The 26,302-nt window shown below is 35.0% G+C and overlaps 1 protein-coding gene across 1 annotated transcript in view; it reads right to left on the reverse strand.

The window, feature by feature from the left end:
• Positions 1–26,302, reverse strand: part of LOC140153754 (uncharacterized) — a 75,992-nt gene that overhangs the window by 29,969 nt on the left and 19,721 nt on the right. Inside the window, exons 9-16 of the mRNA XM_072176603.1 lie at positions 26,160–26,273; positions 25,518–25,631; positions 24,590–24,637; positions 24,113–24,340; positions 23,692–23,751; positions 22,641–22,868; positions 22,089–22,136; positions 21,198–21,425 (exon numbers count right to left, since the gene is read on the reverse strand). Of these exons, the coding sequence (XP_072032704.1) occupies positions 21,198–21,425; positions 22,089–22,136; positions 22,641–22,868; positions 23,692–23,751; positions 24,113–24,340; positions 24,590–24,637; positions 25,518–25,631; positions 26,160–26,273 (1,068 nt within the window). The remainder of the gene's footprint in view (positions 1–21,197; positions 21,426–22,088; positions 22,137–22,640; positions 22,869–23,691; positions 23,752–24,112; positions 24,341–24,589; positions 24,638–25,517; positions 25,632–26,159; positions 26,274–26,302) is intronic.

Here is a 26,302-nt window from a genome sequence, read left to right on the forward strand (position 1 = left end):
TGTTTCAATCAATTTTCGACACGCAAGTGACAAAGAGCATCTTATATTATGTATCGGTACCTTTCCTTTTCCAATTCAAATTCGTCCTAAATTTTGAGAAGAATGTATTCCTGCTATTGTATTCTTATTACTTTAAACAGATCCGAATGTACTATTTAGATTAAATATATGATACTCTGTTTCACAAGCGTGTAGTTGCTTTGTTCTCTCTATGGCGAAGGCTTGTTTTTCAGGTAGTTTTGCTTTTTTTGTGGTGATTTAGGAAAGATTGGTTATTGCAGGACAACTTATTTGTATCCTTTTGCAAAAGGATATGGGTGGGGGTAAAGGTGGCATTATTACGTGCAGCGTGATGCAGTTTATAATTTGCAAAGTAGGTTAATATTTATATTGTACAGGTTGGTATATTTGTGTGCTTTACAGGGCTGGTATATCGGGCTTTTTTTTGGAATTAGAAACGGCGGGTTTTTGCAGCATATTTGAAAGTTTAGGAAAATAATGCTTTGCGTTTGTTTAATATAGATTGGCAAAAATCATACTTTAAAGAGCTTTGATAAGGACATGCATGGATATTACAAAAGCATAAATATGCTGTTGAGTTGGTAGATTTTGTATATAGGTATCATTCTAGCGGAAGACACTTCACATTGGAGTGAATTTTTGGGTGCTTCAGAGGATTACATAACATGGAGCGTTGTGAGGAAAGCCATAGGGAAAATATTCGCGCATAAGCATGCTGTGAAATGTGCAATCCACGCATGGGCGCCTGAATTTAAAGAAAATACAAAACAAGATAATGCATTAACTGTCATTCTAAATCTATAATTAAAGACAAGTTGATAAATTTGTAATTCAATATCTTTATACATAATAATTATAATTCAATACCTATAACAACAAAATAAGACATGCTCTTTCTACTAATACACTTACTTATATCACATCGCACTCCAGTAAATCCAGAAGTACAAGTACAGCTATATCCATTAGGTCCTTCTGTGCACATCCCTCCATTCATACAGGGTGAACTTGCACATTCCCTTATTAGGTCTAAGAAATATAATAATTTCAGCACTTTTGTATTAGATTGGCATTACTTACCATCGTTACCCACCACCACCACTTACCCACCACCAGTTATTATTTTTTTACCTATGTCCTGTAAAAAGAAATGAAAATGAGGTTATAAGAAACATATAATAAAGATAGACGTATTCATTCATTCATGTTATTGTCAACTCAATGAAGTATTAGAGAAATCTATATACTTAAACAAGATATATCTTTTCATAATAGACTTTAAATAGTCTATTTTTTTAGTTGAGCATAATCTAGCAGTTGATGTTGTTAAGTAAGTTAAGCACAGTAGTAAAACAATAATTTGTGTTAAACATTTCGTTTTTCTGATGAGTTACAGTTAATAAATGATTTCTATTGGTGTGGTTGTAGTGGTAATGATAATGATGATAATGATGTTGATGACGATGTTGATGATGTTAATGATGATGATGGTGAATGACAATGTTGATGATGTATTAAACTCTGTTTGCCCTATTGTACAATGTATGTGAAAATGCCACATTCTTTATTGTTAAGTATAAACCATTTCTTAAAATTATCCCCTTCCCACCAGGTTTTATGAATACTTGTACTCGATGAAATATCAAGTCATTTGTACTACGAAATCAGATTTCTCGGCGAAGAATTCGACGAGAAACATGTGTGTCGACGTTAAGTACCCAACTAGCCTTTGTCCTTTAATTGTAAAATAGGATTCAAACAAGGGCAAATGTTATTACTACTCGAGATACTAGTGGCTGGTAAAACTTAATCATGTATTTAGCTTCTTAAATTGCCTCCAATACCCAGCCATAACACCTGTGATAAATAAATATAAATTAATACAATTCTAAAGTCATAGCACATTTCATAAGCAAGGTGTATGGCCTGATACTTAATGTTTGGATTTATGCATTTCATTTCCCAAATTATTATTTAGTGAGCGATCATATATTTACTGATTCTATTTGGTAAAGATTGCGTACCACAAGCTTCTCTTTGTCATGTCAAAAAATTAATAATCCATTTACTTGTAGTTGCACTTGATTTGTAATGCTTGTGATATATAAATTGAGATGATACAAATTACACTGAACTGAAATTAATGTAAAGGTATTGTAAACTAAACAAACATTATCAAAATCGTTAGTGTTTTCCTTGCCTAAATGTTTCACCGTCAAAATAGCTGATTTATATAATTAAGACTTACCGAATTGACAGTACTGCCCTGTGTAGCCGGGATTGCATATACAAAAAAATTGATTGATAGCATCCAAACACACACCAAACGTTGAACAACTTGAAGGTGCCAAATCACAGTCGTTTATATCTGTAAGTATAAAAGTAATAATTAATTAATGTAAGTAATTGCCCTACAAAATCTGGTAACTCATTTACTGCACTCTTTCATATTTTCCAATGATATTACAATGTATTATCACGATGAATGTTTTACCTAAATTTATAAAACAAGCAAACATACAACAAATATTATTTATATTATTCAATTGACACACAGGAAATCACTCAAATAACATACGAAATCCTTCAAGAACTCAATAAGTCTATAATTATTGTCATACCTGATTCACATTTTGTTCCGGTGAAACCTCGAGGACAGTAACATCGAGCACCAACTGTCGTGTCTGAGCATTGACCACCATTTCTGCAAAAATTAGGTGTGCATCTTTCAAGAGCTGTGAGGCAAGAAAGATCATGGCATCGTCATTAATTTATGTTTTTTCATTTCATTAATTCATTTTTAAAGACGTTCTTAAAATACTTTGGGCAATGGATATTTATTAGTGTCTATATATATATCAGATTACTTTGAATAAATGAATTAATGATGTAAAATAAGTATTTCAAGAATAATTATATGAAATGAAATAAAGATATAATATCGAATAAAATTACTTTTCGCTTACACTATCTCAACCAATAGTAGATGTTGTTAATGAGACCATTTAAAATAAAGCCCGGATGTTTCTACATCATTAGCTACACTTGCGGGGTAAGGCTTCTCACGTTTTCAGCTTTAGATTATTTTTTGTACGAATTTTAGCAAGTGTATTATCAAATTTCAAACTTGGATGCATCAAACTTACAAAATTCACACTGCCGTCCGGTATATGCTGGTGTGCATGTGCAAAAGAATGTATTTCTGGCGTCAGTACACGTCCCTCCATTACCACAGGGTGAACTAGCGCACTCGTCTGGCTCTGGTTCTACGGTCAAATAAACAAATATTTACCTTTTACCATCGCTATGCTGATTTGAAATTGAGTTCTCAAAATTACAATAATGTTAGTTGATTACATATATAGTTGTTTGATGTGATCATTTATTAATTTTTCTAACAAAACATTATATAATGCTCAATTCTCGACTTCGACAATAACGACAGCTATCACACTAATATACCCAAATATTTTTTAGCGATTTTTAAGATCTTTTTCTGTTTTTATGGTAATTTTATTCTATAAACTGTACATTTGTGTGCAAATTGAGGGCGCTATTTACATATATTTTTAATTTAAATTAACCAAATAATGATAACTATTATTCCTAACGTTTTATGATAAAAAGTTTTTTGAAAATATCCTTGTGGTTAGTCTTTTTTCAGATGTTCTAATACCATTATACAATTGTCTACCCCTTGTAAAGATGCAAGCAAGATTTTAGATAAATGGCGCCATCATTATTCACCTTTTCTTAAAAATTACTGCAATTTGCATGCCTTCAAACAACCGTGATATAATTATGAATACATCGTGTACAGCGCAATAACAGGACAGATTTGAAGACCTTGAGGTTCAATATCATCCCTTGTTCCCATTCTGGACGTTAATTATTTTTTATTAATTTGGATTGGTAAACAAAGAGCTCTGGGATATGAAAATAAGAAAGCCTTACCTGGACAATTGAATTCATCATAATTATTTCCACAATCATCACGTTGGTTACACACCAAGGTATTAGAAATACAGAATCCATTATAGCAATTGAATTGTGAAGATGAACACCCACAGAATAGTTCGTCTCTCCGATCATCACAATCGTTTAGAGAATCACACGTCCAAAGGAGTGATATGCATTGTCCATCATAACATGTAAAATAGTCTTTACCACAAAATTCTATCGCAATTTCTGAAAAACAAAAGGAGATTTTAAACAAAAGAATACAATGTTAAGGAGCTATTTCAGAAACACTCTTATGAAATTGGTTTTAGCAACATAAGGGGAAATGATAGGAATTCCACAAACAATTTGAATTTGGAAATTAAATAAAAATAAAATCGTAGAATTTATTGTACAGAATTGAACAATTCCGGATTCACGATTTTTAAACGAAAGTAACCACACTTGGCTGACAATTTTGAACGACCTTGAAAATTCTGTTCACAGTGCACATTTTCTAGTATTCATAAAAAACGCATCACAATAAATTCATTACAGGTTGTTAGGTTAGGTGGCATTCTGAAGAAATACAAGTTTAAACAAATCATTCAATTGTTTCAGCCTCTAATCCATGAAGTTTATCATTACCTTCAATAACTGTGGCTACATCCGTTGTCATCACAGGTGGAACTGTGCCTGAAATGCAAAATAAATTATTATGATTGGACATAATAACAAATGACTTACGTTCTAGTTTCGATCTGCAAAGAACGACTACGGAATCTATTCAATATCATTTGCTTTAAACGACTTAATCAAAGACCACGAAAAGTCAGTACTTTAATATTGCGAACAAACCTAAACAATCTAATTCGTCAATGCCATTTGGGCAGTCAGGAATTCCGTCACAAATACTATCAGTAGTAATACAAATCCCGTCGCATATGAGATCATCAGGACCACACATCTCTGCCACATGCAAGTATAGATAAGATTGATAAAGTTATTTCGTCTCCTTTGGAAGTGCTGCTGAAAAGTGCCCGAGTTATAGACATATGTGACGTGTCATGTCAAAAGGAGACACTTTTGGGCAGGCTATCAATTTTGAGGTTTTTACATAGCTTAAATATAGAGATATTTTGCTCCACAATGCTGTTTTCCCCAATTAAATCGGACATTCCTAAGCGAAGATATTGAGTTGGTAAGTTGTGGTAGGCCTATTATAAAATTGGAAATTGAGATATCGGCCTTTAAAAATATTATTGACAATGTTGAGAGTAGGATTTACCTTGAAAAATGTCTCAAAAAATACAAGATGCCAGTTATATTCCGGTCTGAAACTATCAGACAATATTTTTAACATTAATAACATCACAAATTCGCAACAAACCCAAATTATGAAAAAATACTCTCCGGGCAGATTTTTGGCTTTTTCTCCATTTACGATCCTGCCCAAAAGTGTCTCCTTTTGACATGACACGTCACATATTATCAGTGACTATAAACACCCGGGACTGAACACTCCCATTGCAGTACTGATGAATATTCAGTATACGACTGCTTGAATGGTACCTATTATGTGTATGTGGATGCCAAATAGGTAAGAACCGTTTTGAAACGGGTAAATCATTAATAAGCCGTTTTAATTGAATGTAAGCCTATTATATAGGCCTAGAGGTTATCCGTGTTCTATAAGCTGCATATCCTAACAACGACTGCTATACCTTGTTTAGGACTTTCAAAAGAAGTACCTGCATGTGCAACTATGACGGTTTCAAATTAGCCCGCCAAGAGTCATGCAGGTAACTCCGAGGTCGTGCATTGAATTGGTGTGAATGAGGAATACTACGGGAATCAGCGCCTTTTGTTAGAAGTCACACATGAGTAAAGTGGATAACCTCTATTTTTGATTTACATTACCTTCGTCACAATGAACTCCCGTGTAGCCAGGCTCACAATCACAGTAGTATTGGTTGTCACTGTCATAGCATATACCATATACACACGGTGAACTATCGCACTCATTCACATCTATTAAAAATAATATTATATTTATAAGAAAAATATGTTAAGATTCTAAACATTTCAATTTATATTCGACACGCACATGACAACAGGTATAATACCTGTTGTATTTGCAAAAATGCACATTTTGCGCATGCATTTGCAGGGAGAAGCTTGTTTTGGTAACAAGATGGCGGATATGTAACAATGCCTTCCCAGCAAACACAAAAATGTTTTTAAACGTTATTAACATGTCAAAACGTTTTAAAACATTTTAAATGTTGGGTTTTACAAAGGTAATGAAAACATTCTTAAAACGGGATATGAAAAAATACTACAACATTTTTTTTAATGTTGAGAAATATATTTTGGAAACATTTTGGTCAAATATTTTGTCAACACTTAATAACATTATATTTTGCATTATGTTTTCAAAAAATGTTTTCTGAATGTTATTAAAATGTTTTATACCTTTTATATTACCAGACATATAAATGCTATCTGTAAAACGTTTTGTGTTTGCCGGGTTGTCTCATAGTTTGTTATTTCTATTTATATTCAATTCAATACCTTTTAAAATAATAACAAAACTTCTATTATAAAGATACTTACTTAAATCGCATCGCACTCCAGTATATCCAGAAGAACAAGTACACGTATACCCATTACGTCCTTCTGTACACATTCCTCCATTCATACAGGGTGAACTTTCACATTCCCTTATTAGGTCTAAGAAAATATAATCAATGTAGCACGTTTGTATTAGATTGGTATTACTTACCACATATACCCACCACCAGTTATTATTTTTTCACCTATGTGCTGCAAAATTTAAATGAAAATAACATAATAAGCATTCTAAGAATCATACAGTAACTAAAAGAAAATACACATGTCTTCTTTCAGTAATGATTTATCTATGATTCTTTAGAACTACTAGACTCGAATCCCTATTTTATGCCAAAAATGAGGCTTTCTTTGATGATCAGACCAAACTATTTCTTAAAACCAACCCTCCTCACCGGATTTTATTAGTAATACTTGTTGCGTAAGATCTTTAAAAAATCTTACAACTAATTTCACCGTCATATTTTGACTGCTAACAAGATGCCGTAAAAGACAGTAAAGTAAAATCAACGCTCATTTTTGCAGTAATCTGTTACGTTATGTCAGTTGGATTCCTTTCTGAAAACGTATAGTTTTAAATACTTATCATCATTACGTTTAGAGATAATTAAAAAACAATATCTAAACAAAGGCCTAGACTGTAAACAGATACTGCCTTGAGGACGGCATACGGACTATACAACGTTTCGCTTTCCAATTATTTGCGTATTAAAGATGGGTAACCTGATTGATAGCCTAATCCTTCCACTTTACCCCATCAAAATACAGATTTTGGTATCAGGTGAAAGCTCATATTTTTCTCATTAACATATAAATATTAGGTGTAATGGTCACGCACGAGTAATTTTGGCTGTTGAATTAGTCTCAATTGTGGTATACCACATTTGAGACTAATTCAACAGTGTTTTGATGATATCTTCGGAAGTACACCGATTTAGAACCGCTAATTTCAATGTGTTAATTAGACAAATAGGGTCTTTCGTTTGACATTTGACATTATTTACAAGTAATATTTAGGTGTTCTCTTTGCATGAATGCTTGAAAGGGACGACATTTTATGTGATACATAAGTTTTGAAAGAATTTGATTTTCCAAATATATCAGGTCACCACGTTTAAGACTTACCGAATTGACAGTATTGCCCTGTGTAGCCAGGATTACATATACACCAAAATTGGTTGATACCATCCAAACATTGACCGAACCTAGAACAACTTGATGGCGCCCTTTCACAGTCGTTTATATCTGAAGGTAATAGAGTGATAGATAAGATACGTAATTGACCTACAATCTTAACTTATTGTCAATACTCACTAATTCAGCGTTTCCAATGGTATAACATTATGTACCTAAATTATTAAGAATAATATTTTTCAACTAATCTTTTCACCAATATCCCAAAAAATCTGTGACCATACGCCACAAATGAGCCGTAGAGTCGGCCTCCGGTCAATTTAGTTTATTTCGTGTTTTAGAAAATATATATCATAAGCTTTAAAATGATATATCATTTGACTCCAAACGATATCAAGAAGCGGAGTTATGGTTTGTTTAAATTTGCTCCTTCAGCAAAAGGGTACCCTATTCCGGTGCTACATATGTCTCTTTTTCCACATTGCTGGTAATAAATATCAAACGGTCATAAATTGGCGGTCACTTCCAATCATCCCCAAGTCAACGAGGTCCAGGAATGTCCTCTCATTGTTAATACATACCTAAACAAAATTCAATAATTTGTATCCCACTACTTGAACAGGATTTAGACAATGCAAACAAAGACTAGAGCTATTTAAGAATTCTAGACATAGGTAGAAGATTATTATCCTCTTCAACAATAGGATCAATGATTGATTTAAAAGGTGTTTGACTGGCCCTACCAAAAATGAGATACATGTAGCATCAACATTTTGCACTGTAACTCAGAATACAATTTGCCGAATTTACGGCTCATTCGTGGCGTACGGTCACATATAACTATATTCATTCCAAACAAAATCAATAGCATGCCCCCCGGGGGGGGGGGGTCTTCGAAAAATTTTGTACGGGGGTGTGCCATGCAGACTTTCGGATGCTGACTTTCTCTATACCTACTTTTTGCTGTTTTTGCTACCCATCAGTATACCAATTTTCAAGAAAAAAACACCCAAAAAGCACCCAAATTTGCCATAATTGGGCACTTTAAGGGCACTTTTGCCCAAATGCGCCCAATTGGGCGCATTGGTCTCCACTGAAAACCCACCCATCGATATACCAAAATCGCTGAAAAGGTACCCCCAAAACCGTGGCACATCCCCGTATACCTTCAACCAGGAAGACCCCCCCCCCGGTAGCAATCACTCAGATAATACCATTAAAAGTCCTTTAGGTAGATTGGCAAGCTTAAATGTTGTATTGTGAGCTGTGTATGGATATGTGTAGTGTATGGGGTGCGTCTGTCCGTTTATGGGTATGCGAATGTGTGAAAATTGCACATATCACCATAAATACGCCATATTTCACCGAAATTGTGATATTCTTTTATTCAAAAAATAGCTCAATTCTCCTACCACTTTCGCATCTTGTTCCTGTGAATGCTTGAGGGCAGTAACATCGGGCACCTACTGTCGTGTCCGAGCATACACCATTATTTCGGCAAAAAGTAGGTGTGCATCTTTCTATAGCTGTAAGAAAAGAAATTCATATGGTGTTTCAGTATTTCTATTTCTTGTTTTTATAATTATATTTTTACAAATGTTCTCAAACAGAAATTGGTTGAGTTCAGTAATAAGTAACAAAGTTCCCAGCAAACACAAAAACCGGGACAAAAACCTATTACATTTTCTTCGTAACGTTTTTAAAGGGCTTACAAATGTTACTAGAAAACGTTCAAATGTCGACTCTAGTAAAGGTTATACAACGTTTTCACAACATTTTCACAATGTTTTAAAAAAATGCTATTTGAATGTTATTTGAATGTTGACAAACATTTGGTTATTAATCTTTGGCAGAATGATTTATATTGAGACAACATTGTTTTAATATTTTGTGATAATAGTTATGTTAAAATATTTTCCTAATCTTTTACCAGACTTGATGTTTTATACATTTAAAACGTGATAATTTTTGTTTTTGGAAAAAAAGCGTTACAACGTTTTAATCATATTTAAGATGCTGCAAACTTACAAAATTCACATTGTCGTCCTGTATACTCTGGTAAACATGTGCAAGTAAATGAATTTATGGCATCAATACACGTGCCTCCATTACCACAGGGTGAGCTTTCGCACTCGTCTGGGTCCGGATCTATGATTAAATTAAATAATCTGTACCTTTCAACGTCCTTATGTTTATGCTGATTTTATGCTGATATTGGTTTACATGTTTTATATTACAATAAGTACAATAATGTTTTGTATAAATGTTTCATCATCATCATTCGATCGCAGTGAACTTTCACGATCATGGTTATAAAGAGATGACATGTTAAGGAAAAAATCAGTATATTTATGACCGAATGGCAAATTTCTTAGTTGCTATACGCATTACAATGTTATAATATACGATGATAGTTTATGTTGTAATCTACCGTATGCCTACTGTTTCTGTATGCGTTTGTCTCCTACATTTACGCTCTTTTTGCTTGCTACGCATTACAGAATGTTCTTTAATTTGTTTCCTATGTGTCCACCAACTCCAGTTTTTCCCGACGTATAAACATATCTTACCTGGACAATTGAATTCATCGTAATTATTTCCACAATCATCACGTTGGTTGCACACCAAGGTATTAGAAATGCAGAGTCCATTATAGCAATTGAATTGTGAAGATGAACACCCACAGAATAGTTCGTCTCTCCGATCATCACAATCGTTTAGGGAATCACACGTCCAAAGAATTGATACGCATTGTCCACCGTAACACGCAAAATAGTCTTTACCACAAGATTCTATCGCAATTTCTGAAAAAGACGGAGTGGTGTTATGAAACGTATATAATCAGTGATGTCAACGGTAGAGACGCCTTACCCCAGGCACAATACTTCATTGCATTCTGACAATGTTTGATGTTATCAAGCTTGAATTTCGATACCATACGACGATACATTGTTTTGATATTATTATGTAATTATCAAGTTTTATGATTTTATACACTTTCAATTCAATAACTAGATGCTACGGACATTTTTAGAAACTCATTTAGGGTGATCAAATATATTTGAGTTTCAATCAGATATGTACGCTTAGGCAAGGCCTTATAAAATATTCTCTGCTTACCACTGCCATCAGGCACAGTAGTGGGGATCGCAGGTTTGGCCGTAGTCATGGTAGTTTTCATCGTTGTACGGGTAGAGGTCGTTGGTCTGGATGTGGAAAGTGTTGATGGATCAGGGATGAAGGTAGTGGTAAGGGTGGTAGTAGGTTTCTGCGTCGATGTCCTGTATGGCGTAGTTGTCCCATATGGTTTTGTTGTTCTTTCTAAATGCATATTTGGAGAAACAAAGAAGTATGTGATCAAGCACACTAATCTTGCTTGTGCTTCGTTACTTCCGAAGTTAAAGATCGTGACTTTCACTGTATGTTAATGATTAAAACTTTGAGAATTTGGTGACACCGGTCAATTATTTTCGTTTACAATTGTGTGGTATGATGGTGATTCTTGTACCATAATGTAACATTTTACAATCAACCTACCAGGACAGTCCTGTTCATCCAGTCTATTTCTGCAATCATTTCTGGCATTGCACAGTAAGTCAGGATCAATACATTGTCCGTTTCTACAGTTGAATAGTTCATCTGGACAGCACATCATTTCATCTCGCATAGATGGACAATCTGGTGTACCGTCACATACCCAAAGCCTTGGAATGCAGATACTACCACCACATGAAAACTCATGACTGAAACAAAATTGACTGTCTGTAATGTCCAAAATAATACAAAATGTAAGCTGGTATCAGTATACTTCGGTTATATTTATAAATGCGCTTTTATAATTACGCACGTGACCACCTCAGCCCTGCCATGCGGGTGGTCTTCCTATACATTTGAATGCAAAGGCGGGACAACACTATTGTGCAGCAAAATTGTCTATTTTGTTCAACATTGTGATTATATTGTACATGTTTCCGTCGTTGTGTGTAATAATTTTGCAATTCAATTAATACTTAAATTTGATGATATTTATCTATATAGAGTTCCTATGCTTTTCTGTATAGTGGTCAATGCATGAGGATTTGGTCACCCTTGCTGGTATTGGTATGTCGTACCCATGAGTCACGTGCGTATTTATAAAAGCGCATTTATAAATATAACCGAAGTACATTGGTTATTGTGAAACCTGTTATTGCCCACCCAGTCGTCATCACTTCTACGGTCTGAAATCAGGCAGCACATCAACAAGAAAATGTTTAAGTAAACATTAATTTATGTTTATTTATATAATTCCCGTCGATCATGCCACTGTTTTTCCGTGCTATATTTCCTCACAGGGAGGATGGCAATTTATTTCTCGCATTTATGGCTCTAGCTACTATGGGCTGTTTGCGGGGAGGAGATAGGTTGAAGTGACCGCTTATGGGTTCGAATTTCAACCAGCTTAATCATGAAGCTCCCGTGGCCAAGTGGTTAAGGCATAGGTCTCGTAAACCTGAGGTCCTGGGTTCGATTCCCAGGCGGGATCACTTTTTCTCCTTGTCTCCTTTATCATTTGCGACGGCGAACCTGGTGCAAATTAATGTTTATTTATATAATTCCTGTCGATCATGCCACTGTTTTTCCGTGTTAAAATGTTTAAGGTTCACTTAAATTATCATTTAAGATTGTTTCTTCTAATAACAACATGAATACAGGACATTAAAGTTAAATTTTAAGAGGATTTTATTTTCCGCAAGTAGCTGGCAACAGTAATGAACTACGATTGCGGTTGCATTATGTTTAAACTAAGAAGCAATTAAGGATTCGAACCAGCTGTATTCTGTAATGAAAGTAAAAAAGAGCACACTATGATTCTTGGTCAATACACACCTGTTGGAAGAGGTTCGCTTGTTGTTGTCCTTTGATTTGTTGTCATCCCTGCTGATGTAGCATCCGTTGGTACAGTTGTGAAAAATCCAGGTACAGTAGTCGACGGCAACGTTGCCGCAACAGTAGTCGTTTCTTGAAATACCAAAAAGCATAAAAATTACACTTACAGTTTTGTAGGGGATGTTGTACTAAATTAAGGCTCATTTTGACTTATAAATCTCCAAAACCACGAGATATGTTCAGCTAAGAGTTGCCGCAGATTCTTTATGACGTATTATGTTGCAAGTTTTACTTTAAAGTGCTACTATGAATTTAAATATATATATATATATACCCAGCAAACACAAAACGTTTTCGACATCATTCGCAAAAGGTTATAAAAGGTTGTCAGAAAACGTTTGAATGTCGGGTTATATAAAGGGTATGTTAAGAGTATAAAACGTTTTCATAACCTTAAAAAACATTTTTTGATAATCTATTGCTCAGCAAGCTAAAATGTTTTACAGAAAACGTTTAAATGTCGGGTTATATAAAGGGTATAAAAACGTTTTAATAACATTCCAAAAACATTCTTGAAAACTTGGTACAAAACATTCTAAACAAAACGTTTTAAAACGTTATCATGACCCTTATATAACCCGACATTTTAATGTTATTAAAACGTTTTTACCTAAATCAATAACCAACATATAACTTATCTAACCGTTTTTAAAAAGTTTTTGTGTTTGCTGGGTATATACTACAGAACTGGCTTTAGTACGTAACTTTGAAATGACAACTTACCTGGACAACCAAGTTCATCCCGTTGGTTACTGCAGTCATTTTTCCGATCACATACCAAGTCAGGTGAAATACATTGCCCGTTGTTGCAGTTGAACTGAGATCGAGGACAGCTAGCGCAGAACGCTTCGTCCCGCTGGTCAAAGCAGTCGGGAATGAGGTCGCATAGCCATGTTATGATTATACAATTTCCTTGACCGCAGTAGAATTCATCGTTAGCGCACGGATATGCTGAAATTGGAAAGTGGTGATTTGTTTCCGATTTACACGACCAAATGCATGGCAGGAGGTACTTCGTCGAAAATGTTATTTATACAATATTCATAGTGGAAAGTTACGAGAAACTTGTAAATGGAATTAATTAGATATGGGGCTACAAAAGCTTACAAAGCGTGGCGTAATCCAGGAAAGTGGTAAGAAGCCAATCAATGATGTGAAGAGCCGTAATTGTACCTGTAACTCGACGTTTTACAAAAATCTGTTTGGTGTCTGTATTTACGATTTTCGTGGAAATAGATATTGAGCAATTTCTGAATGCCCAAAGTTCGCAATTGACCTTTTCGGTAAATCCCATAAGCCATTGCGGGTAGACCTGAGATGTCGTCATTCGACGTCACGCAGATGCGCACGTCGTTTAGCGAACATCGTTACTGCCCATTGCAAATCGGCGGGAAGTCAAATGACGACATCTCAGGTCTAAGCCGAATGAATTATGGAATTTACCGAAAAAGGTCAATTGAAAATAACATAATTCAGTATCATACCTGTAGGAAGTGTTTCGTCTGTTGCCATTGTAGTACCGGCAATGGGTGTGGTCGTCAAATCTTCAGGTTGGGCGGTTGTAGCTGTTATGTAGATGTTTTTACATGTTTTAAAACTGAAGAGCTTATTTCCAAACCGTGTTAAGTCCACAACCACAAGTTCCTCATTTACTTGAGTGATGCAATCACAATTTATATTTTGACCAGTTTGACATTAGCAACAATGAGTTGTACCATCAACAAGCACAACAATGTTGGTTAACAATATGCAGACTATTGTTCTCATTTGGGAATCAAAGGCCTCACACTGTATTGTTACTGTGCGTCCATCCACTGTTTGCTTTTAATCGTGCTTTAACTGAAATTATAATATCTATAGCATCACAACCTATAGCAATATGGCACAGGTAAATCAGAAACATGGGTTTGTGGACGGTTTGGAAGTAAGGTCCTCAAGTCAATATTTATAAGTAGATTGCATCAGCTCAATTTAATAATGAATTACATGTCTTCACGCTGGTAAAGTGTTTTCATAGTTGCAGGTATTAGTTTGCTTGCCAAATGAAGTCTTCACTAAAATTTCATAAACTGTATTCGTATTATTTTCGCAAATGATAGACACGACCGATTTTTCCTATTTTCAATTCATTATCGTCATATGATATATGATATGATGCGATGTGATGTGATGTGATGTGATGTGATGTGATGTGATGTGATACGATACGATATGATATGATATGATTTGTAATGATATCATAAATATATGATCTGACTTATCATACGAACATAAGATATCAGTCGGCTACTGAACAATATTTCGATTTATCTGAATTACCTTATTTTGCAGTAGACAGCAAACATGACGTGTCATAGCAGAAAAAATAACAAATCATCTCACCTGTTTGAGAAGGCTGTTCTGTTACTATCGTCGTTGTAGATATTCTCTCACTGGTAGCCGCCATTTTCGATGTACTATAAGTCTCAGGTGGCGTGGTTTTTGGTTTAGAAGTGGTAACTTCTGCACATTCAAATAAAATGAACTTGTAAGAACTTTGGGCCAAAAATTTTCATCTGTATAATGTTACAGGACAAAAAACCCATGTTGAAATAAGTAACTCAACTCCCGAGCGAGTATTTACCGCACCTCAAATGCAAGTGTGATTACGTATACACATGTGAACATATATTTTCAAGACAAATTTACCCATACACCTTTTTTGAAAAAAAAAATTGCATACTCAACTTATTAACATATCGTATTTAACAAAAAAACTACCCAATTTCTTGATTATCAGTGAATTGCATCTCCTAACGCGTAACGCACATTAATTTTGATCGGCCATGAAATACACATTTCTATACACGCTATTCGTTACGCCAATGTAAAGCATGGTTTTTTTCTGCCATTACATTACCATGTTATAAAATACGCACCAAAAATCAATTACCTGGGCAACCGAGTTCATCCATTCGATTCCCACAATCATCTTTCTGATCACAAACCAATTCAGGAGTAATACACTCTCCGTTGAAACAGTTGAATTGAGTTCGAGTACAGAAACCGCAGAATTCTTCGTCTTTAGCGTCGAAGCAGTCAGGAACGATGTCACATAGCCAAGTTAGGGAAATGCAAGTTCCTTGACCACAGAAGAACTCGTCATTCGCACAAGGGTAACCTGAGTAAAAACATAAATAGTATGCACTATATTATACAGTGTATGTTAATAAGCTTTAATACAAGCTGTATATCCAAATAATTGGTACCCATCAGTTTTCATTGATAATGGATGAGTATGACACATCAAAATTCAACATAAGATCCAAAAGATTTGTAGATTGATTGTATAACAAGTCATAAACTATATCTGCATTCTGGGCATTTCAAGACTATCCTATGTTGCATTTGAAAGAGACAGACTTGTCAATAAACAGTATATAAATGCGCTTTTATTAATATGCACGTGACTACCTCCGCGCTGCCATAACAGCTTATAGACAGTAAGTCTCGAAGTGACCTTCTACATAGCGAGTGGTCTTTCTATACATTTGAATGCAAAGGCGGAACAACATGAGACAACATGTGCAGCAAAATTGTCTATTTTGTTCAACTTTGTGATTATATTGTAAACTTTTCCGTCGTTGAATATTTTTTCCGTCGTCAAATACTTTCAAAATGTTTTTGATAACATATTACAAATTCGGAATTGCAAAATGTGTAATAATTTTGCAATTCAATTAATCTTTGATGATATTTATCTACAAAGTTCCTATGCCTTTCTGTATAGTGGTCAATGCATGAGGATTTGGTCACGCTTGCTGGTCTTGGTATGTCGTGACTCGTGCCCATGGGTCACGTGTGTATTTATAAAAGCGCATATGGGCAATTCCAAGCATCATTCCGCAACGCGAAGTTTGCATATGCAAATTAGGGTCGTTTGGAAAAGATTCTCCCACCTTAATCTTTCACTTACCCAAAATAGTTTCCATTAAAAGAATTCATGTGCAAACTTCGCGTTGCGGAATGGTGTTGCTTGGAATTGCCCATTTATAGATATAACCGAAGTACACTGATAAACATCAAATCAATGGGCATCGATCATTTAGCCATGCACATTTCAGCCCTCCCCACATATATGCTATAACATCTGACATAATCCAGGAATATAATAAACATGTATAATTAAGATATAATTCAGAAAGTTAGATATAAACTTAAGTGATTAAGAAAATACGATTCAACAATATTTTAGATATTTTAGAATTTTAGAAAAATCCTAATCTTCCTAGATAAGCATACATGAAGGGTAAAACAAAAATAAAGCAATGAATAGACAAACACCTTTTTCCTCTGTTGTCATGAGTGTAGTGAATGTGACCTCTGTCGTAGCATCCGGTAGTGCCGTGGTGAACACTGGAGGAGAAGATGCTGGGAATGTCGTTGTTGAAGAAGCGGTTGTTACCCTGGCAGTAGTTATATCTGCAGGTTAAAATTAACAATCAGTACGTTTAAAATATTCTTTGAAAATATTTGGGGCGCCCAACACCTAAAAGCAATATCTGGAAAAGCACATAAAATACAAGCAAAAATGCAACCATGGTGGAAAAATATTAGGAAAAACACAGATGTGGATTTCAGAAACCCAATGCCAGAAAGATCGCGTCAAAGTCCCAAGAGCTATTTCATCATCTTTGTTAACCATTTTATTTAGCTTGTAGCATTGTTGTCAATTCCTGTAAAATATCAATAACGAAAAATCCAATTCACACCAATTAACTTTTATACACCGTCTTATATATCCCAAGAAACATTCTTGATAAATAGGCAAAATTAAGCAACATGATTTTATTTAGAAATGTAGTTATCAGAACACCAATTAGCATCCAGTTACACTGTCAGATGAAATGTGCTTATGTAAATAGGCGACCACATTCACATTATGTTACAGCCAGGCGTATACATCACATCGCAAACGTGACACCAACATTAGTAAAAGTCGAAGAAAACATAGATGCAGAAACACAGCCATTTACCACCATTTGTCACCATTTAGCACCATTTACCAGCCATTTACCACATGTCAGAACTGATCAAGTAAAGTTTCTTTTTTACCAGAACATAAAGCAAATTCAGGTAGGCACATTACTAGATACACCATGCACCATTGGTATGCCACTGCCATAAATACCAAGAATCAATTTGAATACCTGAACAACCGAGTTCATCCCTTCGATTGCCACAATCATCTTTTTGATCGCAAACCAAATCAGGAGGAATACATTGCCCATTGTTACAATTGAATTGAGATCGAGTACAGCTATTGCAGAATACTTCATCCCGCCCATCATGACAATCAGGAATGAGGTCGCATAGCCAAGTTACAGTAATACAATTTCCTTGACCACAGTAGAATTCATCATTTGTGCAGGGATACTCTATTAATGTACGATAAAAAATAGTGTCGGTTTCAGATACTCGTACTTTGCAGCATTTCAAAAATAAGCTTATGCTTTTACGAATCTTTGTCAATCATAATCTTCTGAACAAGAGCAATATTAATGGATAACATTATTTTCAGATATTACGCTATACTGTTCAAATACGTAGCAAAAATAACATATTGAAAGCATGTCTTCTTTTGGTGGTCCTCACAAAGTAAACTTCTCTTATTTAATCAAGTTTAACTACTTTTAAAATGTGTAGTCAAAATTTAGTATAACCTATTGCAAGTGGATCTTCTGTAGTCAATAATGTGGTTGTAGCATCTGTGGTGAAGGATGGAGTTGTGGTGCGGGAGATAGTCGTGGTGGTTGAAGAAGTAGTTCTTGCCATTGAAGTAGTTGGATCTATAAATCCAGAGAAAGGACACTGGTAAGCACAGATATTCCAATGGTAACTCAACTGATTTTATGTTACTTTTCGAACACCCAGCATAATTTATAATATGTCTGTGGCGATGTTGACAGTTATGGACGCGGTTTGACATCAAATTGATATCACGAGCTCACGTAACGCGTGATCGTCCACGAGAATCCAATCTTGTCAAGTATTAGAGCAATCAATCACGTGAACGTGCAAATAAGAGCAAAACACAAACGACACTAATGACACCCAAAAACCATACTGATCGATTAAATCACGAAAATCAGACACCAAAACCAATACCCAGCTACCAGATACGTCATACCTGGACACCCGAGCTCATCTCTTCGATTTCCACAATCATCTTGACGATCACAAACCAAATCAGGAGAAATACACTCTCCGTTGTTACAGTTGAATTGAGATACAGTACAGCGACCGCAGAATGTTTCGTCTTTAGCGTCGAAGCAGTCAGGAATTAGATCACATAGCCAAGTTAGGGTGATACATTTTTCTTGACCACAGTAGAACTCATCGTTAGTACAAGGATATGCTAAGGATAAAGAAGGATAATAAAGTACTATAGGCAAAATATCTAATTCTCGATCATGAGAGTCAACTTGGGTACGCGCATGTATTTGCGTCCAGCGTAGTACGCAAACACCGGCGCTTACGGCGCAAACACAGCTTCTGAGAATTGACAAATCACACGGTGGTTGCTAGGCAAGGTGAAGGTTATGTCACGCAGTTTGCGCGATTATGTTACTCTAGTACGCTGACGCAGTAGGTTCATCCTCTCATGTTTGAGAATTAGTTATTTTGCCTATAGTATGCCCTTTATGCATAAAAGTAATGGCTTGAATCATTAAAAGGTTCTTTTTTTTATTGGTTTCTTGGGCGCATAATAACACTGTCGACAGTTATTGTAATCTGGTATTTTTGCAATATAATATTTAATGCAAAATTTTTTTAATTGTAGATATCTTTTAAACATGATTAGATTATGCATTAGAGGTTAGTAGAATCCATTACTAGGAATGGTTATGTCCTGAAGGTAAACCTGGTATTTTCTTATGAAATCTGTTTGAGAAACCCAAATCTTATTGTAAAAGCAACTAGAAGGAAGAGTAAACTAAAACCAAACCTGTTGGGAGTGGTTCTTCTGTGGTCATTATCGTTGTGAATGAACTCTTAGTTGTAGCATCCCTTAATCTTGTGGTGAATGTTTCAGATGTGGTTGGAGCAGCGAAGGTCGTCTTTGAAGAAGTAGTCAATGCTTCAGATGTAACAGTATCTACGTTATCAGACAAAGCAAGACTTATAACAATCAATACACTATCAACCGTTGATTTTGTTTTGTTTTTATGCATTTTGATTACCTTACTTTTTAACTTAAAATGGTATTTTGGAAGTCTATGAAACGAATAAGTGAATTTAAACCTCAAAAGGCTTTTCTTCTGTATGTGGTTACTGTTACATTGAACATACCCTTTGTTGTTGTGGTGATTATTTCAGAAGTTGTAGACGCAGGAGAAGCCGTTGTCTTGAAGGTTGTTGTTGTTTCTAGTTGGAAGTAAGTATCAAAACAATTATATTGATTTTTGTAATACCTTTGATAATTATTGATAATGTTAGGTAAACCTAACCTAAGTTACATGATACACTTTATAATGATATTTGGGACAAGATAAAGTAAACGAAGTCATTCGTCTCACAACTGATATACTTTATTTGATTTTCTTGCTCATTTAATTGGCTACACAGTATGTATTACATGTACATGTGCCATCGAAATTAGACATACGACCAACTAAATTCCTGATATATCTTTTATGTAAATGCAACATACAATAATGAGATGAAATTTAAACACTTTTTGGGCAATTTAGAGACAAAAAACTCTCTTTGCTTGATTATGTCACATTTTGGCATTTTAGGTGATGTTACACATAATAATCACAACACATTAACAAAATAAGTTCATGGTGCATACCTTGTAATGACGTTGTTGTTCCTGGTGGTACTGTAGTAGTTCCTGGAACAGTAGGTGGTACTGTTGTAGTGGTTTCTATTAAGTTACGTTATAATGAAATTAAAAATGTATTTCCGTGATTAAAACATAATTACTGATCAGAGATCCTGATAAACCTAGAACCTGGAAAAAGAAGTCAAACATTCAAACACATGCATAGTGAGAAAGAATGTACCACGTTACCTTACATTCGGAATAAGTAAGCCGACCAATCTGTTTGTTTCCTCCTGTCGGTATTCTATTCTGCTCCGAAAGAGAACACCCTTGATCCTATAATCGTGAGTAATCTGTGGCTATACTCACGAATAAATAACTTGCTTGTGCAACACTTTTGTGCTTGTGTTGCAGCATTTTAGTAGTGATTTAGTCGATGCTATTGCGAGCAGAGGGAGGTTTCCGAGGATGTAGGTTTTGGATGAGGAATAATATATAGCAGGGAAAAAAAAGCAAGACTTGACTTTCTATATGCGCTACCAAAAGGTATTGGTGCATCACATCACCCTGGGTTCTGTTGATTCAAGCTATTCTGATACTTTTTAGAATTTTAGTCAAAGATGATATAACAATTCGAGATCAAGCGGCACTCTCGGCTGTTCTTTCTTCGTCAAAATAACCAAACAGTTTCATCAAAACCCAGAGTTGTATGCTTTTTAGACCATCAGGTTACCTGGGCAACCCAGTTCATCCCTTCGATTGCCACAATCAACTTTTCGATCACAAACCAAATTATGAGAGATACATTGCCCATTGTTGCAGTTGAATTGAGTTTGTGGGCAGTTATTGCAGTATATTTCATCCCGCCGGTCATAACAGTCGTTGATGTTGTCGCATATCCAGTTAAGGATAATGCATTTTCCTTGGCCACAGTAGAACTCGTCATCAGAACACGGGTATGCTTTACATACGACGATCATATTTAGGGTATAAAACAAGTGGTAGAAAGAGTGAAAAAAAATGGTTAAATAACTGAACTTACTAATGATTCACCCGAGTAGGAAACATGAAGTAAGTGAAAGTGTCAGTTATAATTCTCAATCTATCAACGGCGCACACATTAAACGTAACTTGTTAGGTTAATTGCCTTGACTTGTGACATTCAGTCAGATGTTCTATTAAAGCCATAATGTACGATCTTATCATATGAAATTGGTTAATTTTTTCAAACCTGATTTTTTTGCATATTTGTAATGTTTACACATGTCCCAACTTGCACCTAAATGGAATCGGCCAAATTTGTTGTCTTTGTAGGTCAACAGAGCAAAGTTCGACATATTATCATAATTTAAAAATTATGATAATATGTCCTCCCATAAAACTGCGTGTTAAATGGCCAAAATAACCAGTGGGGTTTCTTTCACTTAACCTTGCTATTTCAACCTAAAATGGACAGCAACCCTCCCCGTCAGTTATTACTAATATTATTTCAACATTTTGAATAAAGAATAACAAAATCAAAATTTGACGGAAATCGTACATTAAGGCTTTAAAAGATGTTATGAGAGTGTAACTAAAATATGTTAATCAACAATCTGCCCTAATACCAAATGTCTGGACATACCTTGTGATTCTGTAGTTGTTACAACAGGTGTGGTAGTGGAAGGAATCTCTGTAATGATACAACAGACAGAACGGTCAGTCAATGTTGTTACTTTTTTGCGTAACACATCATGCATATAATTCGGGAAGTTATCAGGGAACGTCAATCACTTCAGTCACTGTATTTTGATGCATAATTTTGATTTAGCATCACAACATTGTCTTACAATGTAAATACGAATAAGCCTTTTCGTATGATATGGCTAATATAAATACAGTACATTGTTCGTTTTGATTATTTATTTATAGTGTCATATAGACTTTAATGATCAACCTTTAATCCAAAGCCTTCATATCTGTCCTTTACTTTGTTAAATATAAAAGGTGGAAAAGTAAACGAGTTGCAATTTTGTTTTACATTGTCAAATTAATAAAGAATATTTGTGCGCAATAGTGACAGATTTAATGCATAGTTTAGTTAATACCAACATTGCAGTATGTTGAAAATTGCAATATGCATATAAGAATATGTACTACAATATAAAATAATATAATTTTGCAATATTTTGCTCACCTGGACAATCGAGTTCATCCCTTTGATTGCCACAATCATCTTTCCGATCACAAACCAAAGTATGGGAAATACACTGCCCGTTGTTGCAGTTGAATTGAGTCTGTGGACAGCTATTACAGTAGATTTCGTCACGCCGGTCAGTACAGTCATTGATGTTGTCGCATATCCAGGAGAAAACTATGCAATAATTTTGCCCACAATGGAACATCCCAGTAGGGCAGGGATATTCTGAAATGCAACAAATGAATTATGGTTTGGTCACCTCAAAATGTCTTGTATATGTTATAACAAAATGAACGCTTCAATGTCCTGTGAAGTTTGGTATTCATTGTAAAATATAAGTAGCCTATACGAGGACATAATTTTGTTTTTTTAATAAGTATACAAAAAGAAAGGGTGTGGGCAGTTGTTGCAGTATATTTAAGCTAGTCTATCTGAAAAGTCATTGACGTTGTTGCATATCTCCAGGATAGATGAATACTTTGGCCACAGGAGAACTGGTCATCTTGACAAGTCAGTGTAAGCTAGGATGGAACATTGCATTTGGAGATTAAATTATAACTTTCAAGGTCAAATTGTTACATTTCATGTTTTACTTTAATGATTGCCGTTTCATTCATTGAAATATGTTTATTCTATTCATAACAATTATATGCAGCTGAATTCAGCAATATGATTGGCATTGTGTAATTTCTAGGTCTCAAAGTCAAAATGAAGAACCAGAAACTATAATAAAGGCAAATAGAAAGCAAATTGAAGTTCTACGCTACTAACATTTGATACCACCGGAGCGCTTTCACCGGCTTCAGCGGATGTTATTGCTGCGAAGATCATTTTGTTGTTGCTAGTGATATTGAAATACCTCCGATGACGTCGAGGTGTAGATGATGTAAAACAATTAGAAGATGTATCCCCGGGGGTCAGAATGTTATCCCAGACAAGGTAAAAGTCTAGCCCTTTGTCACGGTTCAGTCTGGGTCTCCTAATTCTCATATAAATTGCTGAACCGAAGTAGGGCCTACAATTGAAGTAAAGCAATATTTCCACTTACCAGGTGTAGGAGTGGTTGTTGGTTTTACGGTTGTGGGTGGCAGAGTAGTGGTCGGTACCTCTGTTACAAAAATATCAAATGTTACTGTAGCAAAACTGAAAAGCTTACTGTCTATAATTTTCTAAATAATTCTAAATGATATGAGTCGAGTGTTACAGAATATCTAAAAATTATATTTCTACATTCATGAACATATTGATAAAACACAGCAATCAACGAGCTACTCTCTAGTTTCTCTTAAATGTGTTTTAACAACATTTAATCATATAGTTTGGTCACATACATGTTTCCAGATATGGGCGACGACAACGATTTGAATGGTTTAAAAAGCCCTTTCCCTAGAGAAAATAAAATCTTTTTGCTTTACATATAAAATACTTTCAAATTATTTCAGCAAGATCGTTTGGAACTTATTGCTTACCTGGGCAGCCAAGTTCATCTCTCTGATTGCCACAATCATCTTTTCGATCACACACTAAAGTATGGGAAATACACTGCCCGTTGTTGCAGTTAAATTGAGTCTGTGGACAGCTATTACAGTAGATTTCGTCACGCCGGTCATTACAGTCATTGATGTTGTCGCATATCCAGGAGAATACTATGCAATGATTTTGCCCACAATGGAACATCCCAGCAGGGCAGGGATATGCTGAAATGCAACAAATGAATAATGGTTTAGTCATAAGACGATGGTACTTTAAAAGTTGTCTTGAATATCATAACAAAATGAATGCTTCAATATCCTATCACGTTTGATTTTCATTAGAGATTTGCGTAAGATAAAAGTAGCAATAAGAAAGAGGATATAAATCTGTAAATATACAAAAACAATAATATAAATATCGATTACATACTATTTGCAATTATATCTGCTAAATATATATAGCCTTTTGTTTACCTGCTTTTGTTGTTACACTGGGTGTTGTTGGTGGCCTCATAGTAGGAGCTGAATACAATTCAAAGAAATTATATAGATATCAATTTATTTCTTTTAATATTGGATACCCCACAATTATTTTTAATCCTTTTTATGTGGATTATCTATTTGAAAAGGTGTTTTATGAGTGCGTTTTAGCAGTTTAGATGAGCGAGCTGAGAATTGAGAATACAAGAAACTTCATTTTGTTTGAGGGAAAAGTAAAAGAAAAGATGGCGGACATTCTTGAAACAATTTATGGGGAACACATGGTCATGACATATTTTAAGGATACTACCTTGTTGCACAATTTAAATGATAAAGGAAAACTAATAGAAATCCTTAAGAAGTAATAGAGCAGAAGCTTCTGGCAAATTATAGAGGGAAGTAAGAATGTTTGATGGTAGCGTCATACGTACATGTATATATATTTACGTATGAAGAGAGAATTGGTCTGGCAGTGGTGAAGCATTAAAACACACAACTTTGCGTAGCTTTTGAACATAAATCCAGCCTTTTCGTTTGTACGAATTTGCCTTTTGCGCTTATTTGCGTTTGTAATGTATTGATTAACCTTAAAGTTGTATTTCGAACCTTTTTACCCCTTTTTTTCTTGTTAAATAATGCTTTGTACTTATTATGCATTTCCAACCACGGTTTTAGGAGTTTGCTGAGATTTTTAGTTTGCATTCCCGAACAATGATGAATTCTTTCCCTTCAAAGGTACAAATTGTACATCTGAGTAGACTTTTCCCCAATATCCCATAATTATGATAATGCACTATTCGAAAGGTCCACGTACTCCCGTCTCCACGCTTGCGTATTTGAAAGAGACGCAAGAAATTCAAGTATATAGAAAATTACGTATTTCGGGGCATAGGGGCAAATGTCTATCCAGCTTTACCCTTACCGATTTCACACAGTACACCAGAATAACCCGGCGGACATTGGCAAAAATAGGAATTAGGTCCGTCCCAACAGGTGGCTCCATTCATGCACGGTAAACTATCACATTCTGAGATATCTGCAGTGTATAAATATTACACTTATTTGATTTGAAAATACTTTCACTCCACACTCCGCAAAAGAAACAAATTTGAGTTGGTGTATCAATGTGCTTGGAATCACGGTTCAATCTTTCTGAACAAATGACTTAAGAAATAATTTTGATCTTGACTTTGATAGGTAGCCTTGCAAATGCCATTCCCAAGCTTTTCCCCTGGCTCTGCTTTTATGCGCAGCGAGTTTACAGATAAGGTATCAGTCAACATTGAAAGAAAAGACGGCACAAGAGAGAAAAAAAAGATCAGTATTATAGCAGATACAGTAGAATGCATTGGAAAGGATAAATGGAAATGAAATGCTTTAAAATATTGAATACTTTGCCATTTGCTGAAAACAGTCATTTCTTTTTCTTTTATTATTAATTGTAATATTGTTAGTGGGAAAACATGCAAGTATTAGTGCTGAATTAGAATGCAGAACTGCACAAAAATACCTTGATATACAAAAGTTGACGCCAGTGCAGATTATGTCGATGTCATTAACTTACCTTCTTCGCACCTTGAGCCAGCATAACCTGATGCACATTGACAAAAATAACTGTTTAGTCCGTCCCAACACGTACCCCCATTCAAACACGGAGAGCTAGAGCACTCGGGAATATCTGTGGATACAAATAATTTCACAAAGTAA

This window comes from Amphiura filiformis, chromosome 5, assembly GCF_039555335.1.
Source record: "Amphiura filiformis chromosome 5, Afil_fr2py, whole genome shotgun sequence".
NCBI classification, from domain to species: Eukaryota; Metazoa; Echinodermata; class Ophiuroidea; order Amphilepidida; family Amphiuridae; genus Amphiura; species Amphiura filiformis.